The 13461-nt window shown below is 37.8% G+C and overlaps 2 protein-coding genes across 4 annotated transcripts; both read left to right on the top strand.

Annotated features, from left to right (window-relative positions):
* The first annotated feature begins 1990 nt into the window (after positions 1 to 1990).
* Positions 1991 to 8788, top strand: LOC137708412 (uncharacterized). Of its 3 annotated transcripts, none has more exons than XM_068447484.2 (9): positions 1991 to 2310; positions 2769 to 2931; positions 3432 to 3603; positions 4107 to 4162; positions 6132 to 7013; positions 7168 to 7305; positions 7543 to 7833; positions 7946 to 8002; positions 8405 to 8788. In XM_068447484.2, exons 2-9 carry the CDS (start codon positions 2803 to 2805, stop codon positions 8564 to 8566), a joined length of 1887 nt encoding a protein of 628 aa, XP_068303585.2. In that variant the 5' UTR covers positions 1991 to 2310; positions 2769 to 2802; the 3' UTR covers positions 8567 to 8788. The 3 variants fall into 3 exon arrangements, with proteins under 3 accessions (XP_068303585.2, XP_068303586.2, XP_088545132.1); XM_068447485.2 differs by having other exon boundaries at positions 2009 to 2310; positions 2813 to 2931; XM_088689006.1 differs by having other exon boundaries at positions 2102 to 2310; positions 5967 to 7013.
* Positions 8789 to 9642: 854 nt separating this feature from the next.
* LOC137707888 (developmentally-regulated G protein 2) lies at positions 9643 to 13412 on the top strand. Its single transcript, XM_068446823.2, has 12 exons — positions 9643 to 9789; positions 10041 to 10132; positions 10253 to 10320; positions 10622 to 10698; positions 10822 to 11002; positions 11206 to 11262; positions 11483 to 11557; positions 11709 to 11828; positions 12000 to 12170; positions 12319 to 12432; positions 12546 to 12716; positions 12999 to 13412. The coding sequence occupies exons 2-12, from the start codon at positions 10063 to 10065 to the stop codon at positions 13092 to 13094; spliced, it is 1200 nt and encodes a 399-aa protein (XP_068302924.1). The 5' UTR covers positions 9643 to 9789; positions 10041 to 10062; the 3' UTR covers positions 13095 to 13412.
* Positions 13413 to 13461: the final 49 nt, after the last annotated feature.

Raw genomic sequence — 13461 nt, 5'->3', positions numbered from 1 at the left:
TCAAAGTTGGAGTTATAACGTAGACATTATGTTTCAAAACGTCAAACGTTTTTCGGATATTTCACTTTTCGTCTCTTGTGACCTTAATTTGTGAGCCAATGGGACCCACTTTGGATCCTTGTCCCTTGCTTTTTTTTCCCCTATTCCCCGAGACACCTCCCTCTCCCCTTTTCTTTCTGTCACTTCCTTCTCTCTCTCAAACTCTTTCCCTCACCTCTCGCCCCTCTCCTTTCTCTCTCAAACCAGCCTCCTCGAGGGCACCACAAGCCCACAACAACAAACAACAACAGCAACCATCACTACACCATCACCTTCTCTTGAAATCCCTACGAGTTCTTGAACCAGAAGGAGAAAAACCATTTGAAAACTCCCTCCCCGTGTTGCACAATGCAGTTACTGTGCAAGGAACTTCTCCGGCGAATTCTCGCCATCTTCGGTGAAGGTAAGCCTTGAAATTAGTCTCTATCATTGTTGATTGTGTCTAGGTTCATGATTAGCAAGTTTTTGGGTGGTTTTGGTGGTGTAACAACACGGAAAAGCTCAAAGAAAGTCACTATGTAAATCTAGAACTTTCCAAACCGTGGTCATTTGGCCATCTTCTAGCCACTTTTCCCGCCAACTCCAACCACCACTCGGTCCCAACTTGGTATGAATCTCTTCTCCATATTCCTAACTACATTTTTGCTTTTGAATCACTCGATTTGGACTTGTATTGAGCTCAAAATGGGCTCTTAAGTTGGAGGGAAAATCTGAGAAATTTCCAGATTTTCAAAAGGTGGCGCGTGGAGGGTTGTCATGGGCGGTGTGTGGAGCACACGTGCCTCCGCCATCGTCCACGATGGCGCCGGCGAATTTTCCGGCTACCCAACTTGGCACATACAGTGGCACGTGGCCTCCTAGGCCGCCGTCTTGTGGTGGCACGTAGGGGAACCTGAGGTCTCCTTTTAGATTTTTCGACGTCCTAAATCCGATTAAGACGTCCGTTTTCCCAAATTCAATCGTTTTAGTAGAGTTTTATTAATTAGTCCATTTATGTCCTTATGTGTGTTTGTTAACGACAACCCTGTCCTCTATAGTTTGAACAACTCTTTGACGATGAAGTATTTGTGAGTAGACCCTTCCAAAATGCATACATGAAAAGCATGATTTTATGAATATGTTTTATGAAAAGTTTACTGAGTTATCAGATTTACGCTTTACGAAATATCATGCTTTATCGAATTTACGTTATTGAGATATTTATGAATATGATTTATGATATGATGTTTGAGCTACTGAGCTCTGATGATATATATTTTGGAAAGATTATGTTTTTGATCTTCTGTGCTTACTTAGTGGATATTCATTTATATATGCCTTCGGGCGGGCAATGTAAGGCCTTTGGACAGAAGATTTATAAACTCCTTTGGGCAATTGTGATACCACTACCAAGCACACTATATACGATATATGTTTTATGGCATGCTAAGGTTTTCGGAAAACCTATTACTTATTATGTAATTTTCTTTCTAGTTATAAAAAGTTTGAAGCGCAAATGAGATTTTTGAAGCGTCAATAGCAATTCATTTTTTTATTATTATTATTATTTTTTGAGCTCAGGTGGTAGTCTAAACTAATTAATATTGTATTTGTATCGAGTTGTGTTACAATCACATTCTTACCAAGTAACGGTTCTCTTACTCAACTGATATTTTTGTCCGTTTAAATTTTATTGTTGTGTTGTTTGATATAAAAAATCGTCATTGCTACATAATATGAATAATAATAAAAAAAAAATAAAGAAAATGATTTGAAAGCTTTGATTTTTAAGATAAAGACAAAATAAAGGGTAAATTGAATAGTACTAGGATTGACTTTTTAGTGTAAAAATATAATTTTTTTTTATTAAAATGAATAGTATCATGAGCGTTTCGTTAAAATCCTTAAAAAACAAACAACCTTTTCTACTCAAAAATAAAAAATAAAAATTTCGAAAACATAAAAGAGAACCGGACGCCAAGTCCTATTTGTGAAGTGCATTGGAAGTAGCGTTTGGAGTCCGCAACTGTACGACACCAAAGCTCGGAGCTTACTAAAAAAGCGAGGCAAAAAACAGAGAGGCGCAAACAAGGCACGCACGGGTGCAGCAGCAGCAGGCCAATCCGATTGTTTTCCCTTTCCTGAAAGCTTCCCTCACAAGCTTTCTCTCTCAGAAAACGACTCGTCTTCTTCCCGACTCAGTCTCCTGCGCGCCTCGAATCGGTCGCTTTCCTTGCAATTTTCCACTCGCAAGGACCGAGTCAACTCGCTCCTCACTCCCACAGTCCTATGGTGAGCCCCGTCCTATTCAATTTCGCTTCATCTGTTGTTCAATTTTGCCTCGAATGCGAAGATTTTGAACATTTCTAGTTATGCATGTAAATTCCCAGCTTTTAGTGTGATATTATGTGAATTACCTTGAAATTCAGCTTGAAATGGTACTTTTCTCTCACTAGAAATGTAGTTTTATGTAATTAGGCTTGGAAATTTGCAGTCTTTGGAGAAAATGTAGTTTGATATAGTGGTAATTTCGTTTTGTGATTTGCTTTCGGTTTTGGGAAGTTTGAAATTTTGAATTGCAGGTTTGAGTGCTTGATTTGGGGGAGATTTTTAGTGTATTTTGAGTTATGGGTGCGTTATATTTTTGTGGATAAGATTTTACTTTGTTTCATTATTTTAAAAATTTTGAAGTTTAACTTTGTTCATTTACTTTTTTTTTTGTGTTTGTTTATTTGTTTTTGGGGTTTCAGTTTGTGTATTTGAGTTGCATGTGGTGGATTTTCCATGGAAACAGTGGTCGGTGTTGAGGGGAATGATGAAGGGATGTGTGAGGAGAGTGGGGTTGAGAAAAGTAGCTCTTCGTTGTCTTCGCCAAAGCAGATTGCCGATCCTGTTGTATACAAGCTTGTTCGGGTACATTTTAATTTGCACTAAAAGTTTTAATTATTTTTCAGTAGGATTGATTCAACTTTCAAATTTGTAGAGAAACATGATTATCTTGTGTAATGGGTGTTCATTATACTGCTTTAGAGTTGATAGAGGACTGTATATTTACCAAGTGTTTTTTACGGTTATTTTATTCAAAAATTACAATTAGAAGTAGCCAGGGTGCTGGGGTGAATCAGATTTTAGAAAATCATAATAGAAAGGCATTGAAGCTTGAGCATTGTGATTTGATATGTTTTTTTCTCTGAAGCTTTGGGTTTGGGGATTTAATTTGTCACCAATTTTAAACTCGAGGTTTATACTTGGATTAAATGAGAGGCCAGTTTTGGGTTTGGCGAGATGAGAGCCAGCTTCTCCATAATGCTTTTAAGCGGGGAAACTTAAAATTGTGTTGCACTACAACTATGAACTAAAAAGTTCATAGTTGATAATTTCATTGCCATTTATTTTGTCTTATTTGATTCCAGGTTGAAGGTAATGGGAGATTAGTGCCAGCAACAGATGATGAAGTAATGGAAGTTGAGGATTTTCTTGTTGACGAAACAGTTGAATTACCTGTTGTTCCGGACGCTGGAAATGTTAGGTGCATTTCCAATGAAGAGTCTTCCTCTGGGAAACCTCAGAAAGAAAACTCAGAAGGTCTATTTGAGTTATTGTTGTGACTAGTGATTTCATTTCCATCTTTATCATTATGGAAAATTTTTCGCAGTAACTTTAATGCACTTTGGAACTGTCAGCTATAACTTCTGTACCTAATGACTAGTGGGGCATTCTAAGTCTGATTTTTATCTATTCAGACCTTTGTATTTAATCTTACAAGTTAAATGAGTATCTCAAATCTCAAATATCTAATTAATTTGAGAAATCTTATTCAAACTTACTTTTTCTACTCAATGGGTTTGAAGTTCATTTATTTACACCACTAAAGTGACCAATTTTGGGTACTTTAAGTTATATTCAAGTTCTGTTGCATACCTATTATTTCCGTGACTTAGTGAAGTATTCTTTCAATGATAAATGGCTTTGTTGGAAACTAGTTGTATAACTTGGTTTGTTAAGTTATTTGAAGGCATTCTGTTTTTATATCTCATGGTGTTGGTTCTGTAATGGTTTTCATCTCTGATGTAGCAATACATTTCCAGGTCTGTCACATTCAGAGAACACAGAAGCTGATGCAAAATTAAATGCACGGCTAGAGGTATTGACTTGCTTTCTATGGATACAATTCCTCTTTTGTTGTAGAATCAGATGGCTAAGTGCTATTTTGCTTAAAATTGTACCCTGCTATGACCTTTCTGAATACCCTATTAGTCAATGATAATTTCGACCTTATTAGGTTAAAAAAAAAGTAAGAAATTTCTAAATACACTCCAAATCATGTTTTAACGTGTTATTTATCTTCTTCAATTCTCAAAACCCCTCTCACCATTACAGAATAAAACCCTAACCAATAAAACTGCAAAAACGTTGATTGAGAAAAATTATTTTGACGAATAGAATACGAAATTGACGTTTTGGAAATTTCACGTGAGGTAAGACTTCATATTTTTCATTATTTTAGTGATTTGAACGGCATCTCCCTATATAAAGTGATAGAAGTCTTTCCATAAAGGAACTTAGGGTAGGTTTGGATTCGTTTAATGAATGCTGAAGCTTTAAGTAGTCTGAATCTGTGAATTACCTATACTGCAAACTGCAAAAGAATTGCTAGGTATACAAATTAATTTCTTGCGGCCTGCCTATAGCAGGTTTCATAGGAGGCTTTTATTTTGCTTCCCAAATACATGTGACTCCTAAGAAACAATAATATATACATGTGACTCCTAAGAAACAATAATATTTGTTGTGTGTTCAAGGTCTTAGTAGGAATTTAAGGTTGTATGTCATATCATTCAAAGTGCCTGCAGTCATGGGTTGTATCTGCACCATGGTCATGCAGAACGCTCTTAAACAATGAGTCTTTTGTAGTCAAACCCTTGACATTAGAACACCTTGGGAAATGCAGACACCAATTTGCTCCTTAACTTACTTATATCTCTTAGTTGATCGTTTGAGGACCTAATTTACAATGCCAATCAATTCCTCCAGATCATCAAACCTTAGTTGCTCAGAGAGAGCTTTACTCCCAACGACAACAACAAAGCCTTTTCCCACTAAGTGGGGTTGGCTATATGAATCCTAGAGCGCCATTGCACTCGGTTTCTATGTCACGTCTTCCATTAGATCCAAGAACTCTTAAGTCTTTTCTTAGAGTCTCTTTTCCCACTAAGTGGGGTTGACTGTATGAATCCTAGAACGCCATTGCGCTCGGTTCTGTGTCACGTCTTCCATTAGATCCAAGAACTCTGAAGTCTTTTCTTAGAGTCTCTTTCAAAGTCTTCCTAGGTCTTCCTCTACCCCTTCAGCCCTAAACCTCTGTCCCGTAATCGCATATTCTAACCGGAGCATCAGTAGGCCTTCGTTTCACATGTCCAAAGTAAATTTAATTTATAAAAATTAAAAATAAGTATAATAAGGTGTGAAGAATGTGGGGTGTATTAGAAAATGTAAATTGTATATTGAGAATGTGGGGTGTGAGGGTATTATGGGGAAGCATTTAATTGAAAAAGCAAATGTGGGGTGTATTCAACAATATGTGGAGTGTTAATATAACAAGCCATAACATTATTCTTTTGGATAACTTGAACTTTATGTCTCTTTCATAAATTGATTCAGGTACTTAGACATGTTTACAGATACCCCTTGTATGGCAGTTATATTTCCTAGTTGCTATGCATTTTTATCTTCTAGAAAGGAATTTCTTGATCTTGAAATTTTTCAGTATTACGTGTTAGTGGCATATTTCTATATCAACTGGTTTGATTGTTCATTTCTTATAACTTACAGATAGTTTCTTTCAATACTTTTTTTTTTTTTTTATCTCTGCAAGTATGTGCACAATTTTAGCATATCTAGTTAAAAAATCGTCTTGAATCTTTCTCGACCTCTAAAATCTCTTGTAGTACATTGAGATGTTGCAAAAGGTCAAACAGGAAGAGAGGCTCCACCTAGCATGTGGATCGCCTGATCATTCTTCTTTTTTTATGAATGTAGACATCCAGTGTTCTGATCAGCATGATAAATTGCCTGCTATTGATGAGAAGCTGCAATCTGAAATTCATTTGCAGGATATTGGTCCTCCATTATCACTGAGTCCAGATGGAAGTCATATTAATGAATCTGGGAGAATTGGGGAGTGCTCAAAACAACCGCCAGATGGACCAATAGAAAGTGGATCATCAGCTTGTGTCATTTGCACTAGTTCAAAGCCTGATGTAAATACACTAAAGGGGGAGATATGCTTGGACAACCTATCAATTAGAGAACTTCATGAATTATTTCGGGCAACTTTTGGGAGAGAAACTACTGTTAAGGACAAGTTATGGCTTAAGAGGAGGATTACAATGGGATTGACTAACTCTTGTGATGTTTCAACCACAACTTTCACTATCATAGATAACAAATTGGTGAAGAAGGGTAAAGACGATAGCATTCAGAATGCTGATGGTATGCTCACTGAGGGGTCTGATGGTGAAGCGAAGAATCATGGGTATGAAACTTCACCAACTAGCCACAGTAGCCAAATGGAAAATCATCACACTGTTTCGGGCAAGAGATTGGGAAACAGTAGTGTAGAACTTGATTGTGGAAGTGAGGATCTTCACACAGATCAGAGAGCTGCCAAACGAGTTCGGAAGCCCACTAAGAGATATATTGAAGAGCTTTCTGAAGTGGAATCAAAAGATTGTAGCCCAAAAGTGATTAGTCCAGTTAAAAATGCTGGACAAGGACAAACATCTGTAAAATCTTGTAGGCCTCTTGGAAATGTCCCTTTAAATGAGAAAGCTACTGTCAACAGGTTGGACCCTCTTGGAAATGTGACAAATGTCCCTTCAAATGAGAGAACTTATGTCACCAGGTTCGACTCTCTTGGTGGATCTGGTGTTCAGGTTCCCTATGTTTCTCGAGTTCGTAGAAGCCGTCCAAGGAAAAATATTATGGCCCTTATGGTAGGTTTTCCTTTTATAATGTGGCAATAGAGTTGCTTTATCATTTCATTTCTTTTCCTTTTCTTCTTAAGCATAGGAATTACTACGATGATATAGCACTCTTAAGTCATCTTTACAACACAATGCCTGAATGCGTTCGATTTTCTATTTGTAGAAGTTCGACATGAGTGTAATGGGTGTGACAGCTAAACTTGTAAAAGAGGCCTTTAGTGTGCGTAGTTCGCTACCAGAGAGTGAGCATGCAGACAAAGTCTTGAAAACCAGATCTGCTTCTGAACAGATGAAATCACAGGCAAGATCAAGTTCGCTTAACTTCACATTGAGTTATGGGCATATGTGTTTGAATTTGATAATGCGTGGGTAACATTAATGTAGCAGGTTATTCGTTATGGAGTGGTATTTTGTCTTACTGAGGACTAATGGGAGTAACGTCCTTTTTGATATTGCCTTTTGTTTGAGTGCTATACTAAATTACTTATCAGTTGGTTGCATGCTAATTTTTTGTTATGTTAATTTGTTACATATGTAGTTTACTGCTGAACCAGAGAAAGACAAGCGTCGCTCAGTAATGGGCACAATTGAACCGGATAAGAACATGGGCATGAAGAAGACAGATTCATCCGAGGACAATTCAGATGATGGTTCAGCCCAGATTCCCACAGCAAAAGGTGGAATGAGAAGGAAGCACCATCGAGCTTGGACTCTTGGTGAGGTTACAAAATTAGTAGAGGGTGTGTCTAAGTGTGGCACTGGGAGGTGGTCTGAGATCAAAAGGCTTTCCTTTGCATCGTATTCATATCGCACTTCTGTTGATCTCAAGGTATAATTTTGCTTTACAATTTGTGTTCAAGGTACCAAGTTCATTTGGCATCCAGTTATGCTAAAAATGATGGTAAATACTTTTGACTAAGAAAACATGTATCATTTTGCAGGACAAGTGGAGAAACCTGCTGAAAGCTAGCTTTGCGCAAACGCCTCCCGATGAAGGAGTGAGTACATTTCCCTTCCCTCTCTTTCATGAGTTGGTTAGACGGGAAGTGTTCCAACTTCCCATCTCTTTCGAATGCGAGCTTTCTTTGAACTCTTCGCTCAGCCTTTAACTTCTAATATTGCATACAAATATATCTTCCAGAAATGCCTATATTCTGTAAATAAATTTTTTGCACTTTGATCGTATCTCCATAGTATTTTACAACTTCGACGGGTGTCTACAGCAAAAGCTGGTGTCCTATGGTGGTTTGCTTCATTGTAGCTTGCGAAACTGATGTTTGGCGTCTGTACTAAGAAGCAAATATGCCTCTATATATAGTATACTTTACAGCATTGATTTTCTCTTTAAATGCCCTTTTGATTACTGGCTTTACTTGGTTTGTCTGTGGGAAATTATGCAGATAAACTCCCGGAAACATGCTTCAGTACCCATCCCAGCATCAATGTTGTTGAAAGTAAGACAGCTTGCTGAGATGCACGCGCAGGTACCGCCAAATCTAGGGCCGAGCAAGCCGGCCAGTGTTAGTCGAAGCGTGCATCAAATGAGACCGGGCTTCTTGTAGCATTGTATACAAAGTAACATTTAGTCGTGCGGATCCAGAAATAAGGATACTGCTGGACTGTAACCGCTTTCATATGCTGACATTCACTTGTTAACACAGCTTATATGCTGCAGATGGATTGCCGAGATGTAGGCTTAAACATGTTTATGGCACCTTCTCTGACTGCTAACACATTCTCTCGCTCAGTAATTTGTTATGAACGGCTTTATGCCTGTTGTTAAACGTTAGAGATCTCCACTACGGTTAACCGCGTGCACTGACAATCAATTTTTGCAATGCAAATCGACCGGCGAACACTTTCGGGTTGATCAGCGGAACACAAATTGGTTTAGAACAAGGATGGACTCGAAAAGCATGACCCGAATGCTCAAGTTGAATTGTGTTTTAATTTTTTGTCACACTCCGATTATAAGTCTTAAATAGGTCGCCAATAAATAACAAACCTCCTAAGGCAATGACCGAAGGGCTAAACAATGTCTGGTTTGGGATTTGGGTGAATTTTCGAAGAAAATCTTGAATGAAGATCCAAAAAATGAACGAGTTGCATCAATTAAATTTGTGGAGTGAGCCAAAGAGACTAACCATGTTAAATTACTAACTATTTGGAGCTTGAGTGCTATTGAGACTAAGGTTCAAAAAGACATCAGGCGTTGGTTGGACGACGGGTTGGGGTTTAGTGCCTAGACGGCTTGTGGGGTCGAAGAGGACTAGGCAGATTTAAGTAAATTTATATGTATCGCATAAATAAGTGCTTATTTATACCAAAAAAAAATACATAACTGTATTGGGACACATAAATTGCAAAGTAGAATAACATATAAATTATAAAGTATTACAACGTATTGAAAACATGAAGAACAAACATATAATGAGTGTTCATCCAAGTATTCAATAAGTCTCTTACAATTTAGTGAAAAAATAAAATAAAAAATAAAATTTATCTATTCTCTGTCTAAATGAAATTCATAACCTAGGCGGATGACTAGACGGGTCTGAACAATGTAAAATTATAACGAGAAAAAGAAAAAAAGAAAAAGACAGGAAATTTGATTAGATGGTACCCAAGAAAGAGGCCCAAGACGCACGTTACCGAACCTGGATTTAAAGCCCGTACTCTCTCTCTTCTTCTCAGCCCTAACTCACACACACACTCTCTCTCTCTCCCTCCCCACTTCTCTGGTACTTTCAGCTCCAGAGACGTCATCGTCGCCAACTGAGTCACGGTGAGTCCTCCACCGCAGCACTTCCATTCCCTCCAATTCGTACAATTAACATTTCTTCCTTCAACAATTCAACCTCCCTCACAGCAATTCAGCCTCTCCTCCCTCACTCAAATTCACTCTCCGTTTGGTTTCCGAGACATCGCAGTTGAATCAACAATTTCTCGGCAACCAAACAGACCTTTCAATTTTTAATTACTCAATTGGTAGTTTCTATATCTCATCTGTTCCTGCTGTTGCTTTTTTCGTTGTAGGGGCTGAAAAAATCCAGTAGCAATGGGGATCATCGAAAGGATCAAGGAAATTGAGGCCGAAATGGCTCGAACTCAGAAAAATAAAGCCACAGGCACTTTACCTTTTTATATTAAATTCAAATTTTTTGGGTAGTTAAATTAATTGATTTCTTTTATAAATTGGGTTATATCTTAATTTTTTTTATTTAATTGAAATGCTGAAAGAAATGCAGAGTATCATCTTGGCCAGCTCAAGGCAAAGATTGCCAAGCTCAGGACTCAGCTTTTGGAGCCTCCGAAAGTATGCAATTCTTCCATAAATATATGTGTGTGCGTGTGTATATATATATGTATTATGTTTTATACACACATACACATGAGTATGGTCCTTAGTGTAGATAATATTGTTTGTTAAAAAAAAGAAAAAAGGCATGAGTATGGTTTGATGTGAATATAACGTTTCCTTTATTAGTGTTAGGAAGTTTGATGTGCATGGGATTCTTGTTAAATCTTTGTACTGGTTCAATTGGTTTGAAACAACTTTCTTTTCATGTGTTTGAGGTTTAGTTTTTCCATTTTAATGATTCATAAATGAATTTCAGGGGTCTAGCGGAGGTGGAGATGGTTTCGAAGTTACAAAATTTGGTCACGGACGTGTTGCGCTTATTGGGTTTCCTAGGTTTGCGATATTTATATAACCTCAATATGCATTGTGTACCGTGGAAAGAAAGCAAAATGAAATGTTGTACCTTCAAACAGTAATAAGTGGCGAATCCTTATGAGATTTGCTTGTTGTTTGTAGTGTGGGAAAGTCAACACTTTTGACTATGTTGACGGGCACACACTCTGAAGCTGCATCGTATGAGTTCACAACTCTTACCTGCATTCCTGGGATTATACATTACAATGATACAAAAATTCAGCTGCTCGATCTTCCTGGAATTATTGAAGGTGCTTCTGAAGGCAAAGGTCGTGGGAGGCAGGTGATAACAATATTCTCCTTAAGCTTCCTCTCTTCTTGTGATAACATGTCATTATGCGTTTATTGTACAATAATATCATGAGAATTTTACAACAAGGTAGAATGGTGATCAGTCTGACGACTTGTATTTGGCCTTTTCTCACCTGCTCCATATTTCCAAGTATCATGGAAATGGATGGAATTTGATAAGACCCTCTCTTGCAGGTCATTGCTGTTGCCAAGTCTTCAGATATTGTGTTGATGGTCCTTGATGCCTCAAAAGTAAGTATTTATTAGTAACATGCTGTTGTTACTGTTGCTATTTAAACAGCTGATAAATAAGTTTACTGCTAGTCTGCTTAAAGACCTTTCATTGTTTTCCATTCGTAGCAACCTGCTTGACCTTTGAATCCTGTCTTATTGATACTTTATGTTGATTACCTGTTTTTTTTTTTGGATTCTGTCAGTTATTTAGTCTAACTCTCGCATTTTGATGTTTCAGAGTGAAGGCCATCGGCAAATATTGACAAAGGAGCTGGAAGCTGTGGGCTTACGTTTAAACAAGAAACCGCCTCAAGTAAGTTTCGTCTTCACAATATAGATATTAGCGTTTTGAAAACAGACTCAACCAGGTCTTAGTTTCTGTCGGTTGTTTTGCTGTTTCCATATATTGTTTGTTTTGTTAACTGTGGACTTCCGCTGGATTTTGCGTTTTGTTCCATGGGCAGATATACTTCAAAAAGAAAAAGACTGGAGGAATTTCTTTCAACAGCACTCTCACTTTGACTCATGTGGACGAGAAGCTTTGCTATCAAATTCTTCACGAATACAAAATTCACAATGCTGAGGTACTTTACTTAGGCTTAGTCAATGTTGTTCTTTATGAAAGCTAATGGTACACAACTAGTGGTACGTGCTTTTCTTTAAGTCGGTGATGTACAATCTTTCAATTGGTGATGCTGTCGTCTCCATGCTCATCCTTTGGGAAAGAGTACTCATGTATAATAGCTTTTATGCAGTTGCTGTTTCGTGAGGATGCCACAGTGGATGATCTTATCGATGTCATTGAGGGAAACCGGAAATACATGAAGTGTGTATATGTATACAACAAGATAGATGTTATTGGTATTGATGATGTGGACAAATTAGCCCGGCAACCTAATTCTGTTGTCATTAGTTGCAATCTCAAGGCAAGTTATGTTTTTGTTGGACCCTATTGTGCAAAATGAAAAAAATTACATTACCATTTTCTAACATCTTGCAATGGATATGAAACAAGAGTTTCCCATACGAAATGGTTCCGGAACATTAACTTTGATTCATGATGTTGCTCAACAGCTGAACTTTGACAGACTACTTGCAAAAATGTGGGAGGAGATGGGACTTGTAAGAGTTTATACCAAGCCACAGGGCCAGCAACCTGATTTTGGTGATCCTGTAGTTCTTTCTGCTGTAAGTTGCAAATATTTTTTTTCTGTTATCTTTTAGGATCAATTAATACACCATTCTTATGAGCTTTCTGGCTTTGTTCGTTTTCTCTTATTCCTCTTTGCATGTATGTGTAGGATAGAGGGGGCTGCTCTGTTGGAGACTTTTGTAACCATATACACAGGAGTTTAGTGAAGGAAGTTAAATACGTGCTAGTGTGGGGTACAAGCGCAAGGCACTACCCACAGCATTGTGGTCTCGGTCATGTTTTGAATGACGAAGACGTGGTTCAGATTGTCAAGAAAAAGGTAAACCTGTCTTTGTGATTTTCATTAGAAATAAGACCACATCGACGAGTATACACGGCTTCTGTATCACTATATTTTGACCAAGGTTTTACAACTCTCTCCTTTGCTTTTTCATATAATATCGCACTGATTTTCTGAATAAGAGAAAAGAAGTTTGGGTCGTATGACTATTGTAATTCCAGATGCTTGCTAGATTCCAGTGTTTTTTGTTTTCTTTGCAACGGACGAGGAAAGAAATGTGCTTCTGATAAAAATCTATTTTTTGGCGTTTGCATTCTCCAGGACAAGGAAGGGGAAGGGAGGGGTCGTTTCAAGTCACATTCAACGGACCCTGCTCGTATATCTGACAGAGTGAAGAAGGCTCCCCTGAAGCAGTAATATCATTGATAGGCATACCATGCAGACCCGAGTTTCTTACATCAATCAGCACAGAAGAATGATCCATGGATGTGATGTATATCCAGATTTGAGATGCCTACAGAGCACGACATAATCAAATCATTTGCTCAATTTGAAAATTAGTCAAAAGAGAAGAATTGATATTAGAATGTCGTGCTCATCGAAATAGGTAAATTTTCTGGTCCATGTGTTGTATGTTTAGATTAATTACTTCTTGAAATTTTGAACATGTACTGCACGATAATCTGTGTTTCTGGAAATGGTGATCAATGCACTTCTAAATGCTCTTTGGCTCTATCTTGCTTGCGTGCCAAGCATAAATTCCGAGCCTATCTAGCTAAGTCGG

Source organism: Pyrus communis, chromosome 17 (assembly GCF_041283825.1).
Source record: "Pyrus communis isolate YQ-2024b chromosome 17, ASM4128382v1, whole genome shotgun sequence".
NCBI lineage: Eukaryota > Viridiplantae > Streptophyta > Magnoliopsida > Rosales > Rosaceae > Pyrus > Pyrus communis.
Note: the sequence above shows the minus strand (reverse complement) of the source record. Positions and strands in the feature narration are given on the sequence as shown.

Coding starts and splice junctions, on each gene's coding strand:
- LOC137708412 (XM_088689006.1), top strand. CDS start 2,803: ATGGAAACAGTGGTCGGTGTTGAGGGGAATGATGAAGGGATGTGTGAG. Junction 2,932..3,431: donor TTGTATACAAGCTTGTTCGG/GTACATTTTAAT, acceptor ATTTGATTCCAG/GTTGAAGGTAATGGGAGATT. Junction 3,604..4,106: donor TCAGAAAGAAAACTCAGAAG/GTCTATTTGAGT, acceptor ATACATTTCCAG/GTCTGTCACATTCAGAGAAC.
- LOC137707888 (XM_068446823.2), top strand. CDS start 10,063: ATGGGGATCATCGAAAGGATCAAGGAAATTGAGGCCGAAATGGCTCGA. Junction 10,321..10,621: donor AGCTTTTGGAGCCTCCGAAA/GTATGCAATTCT, acceptor AATGAATTTCAG/GGGTCTAGCGGAGGTGGAGA. Junction 11,558..11,708: donor TAAACAAGAAACCGCCTCAA/GTAAGTTTCGTC, acceptor TTCCATGGGCAG/ATATACTTCAAAAAGAAAAA.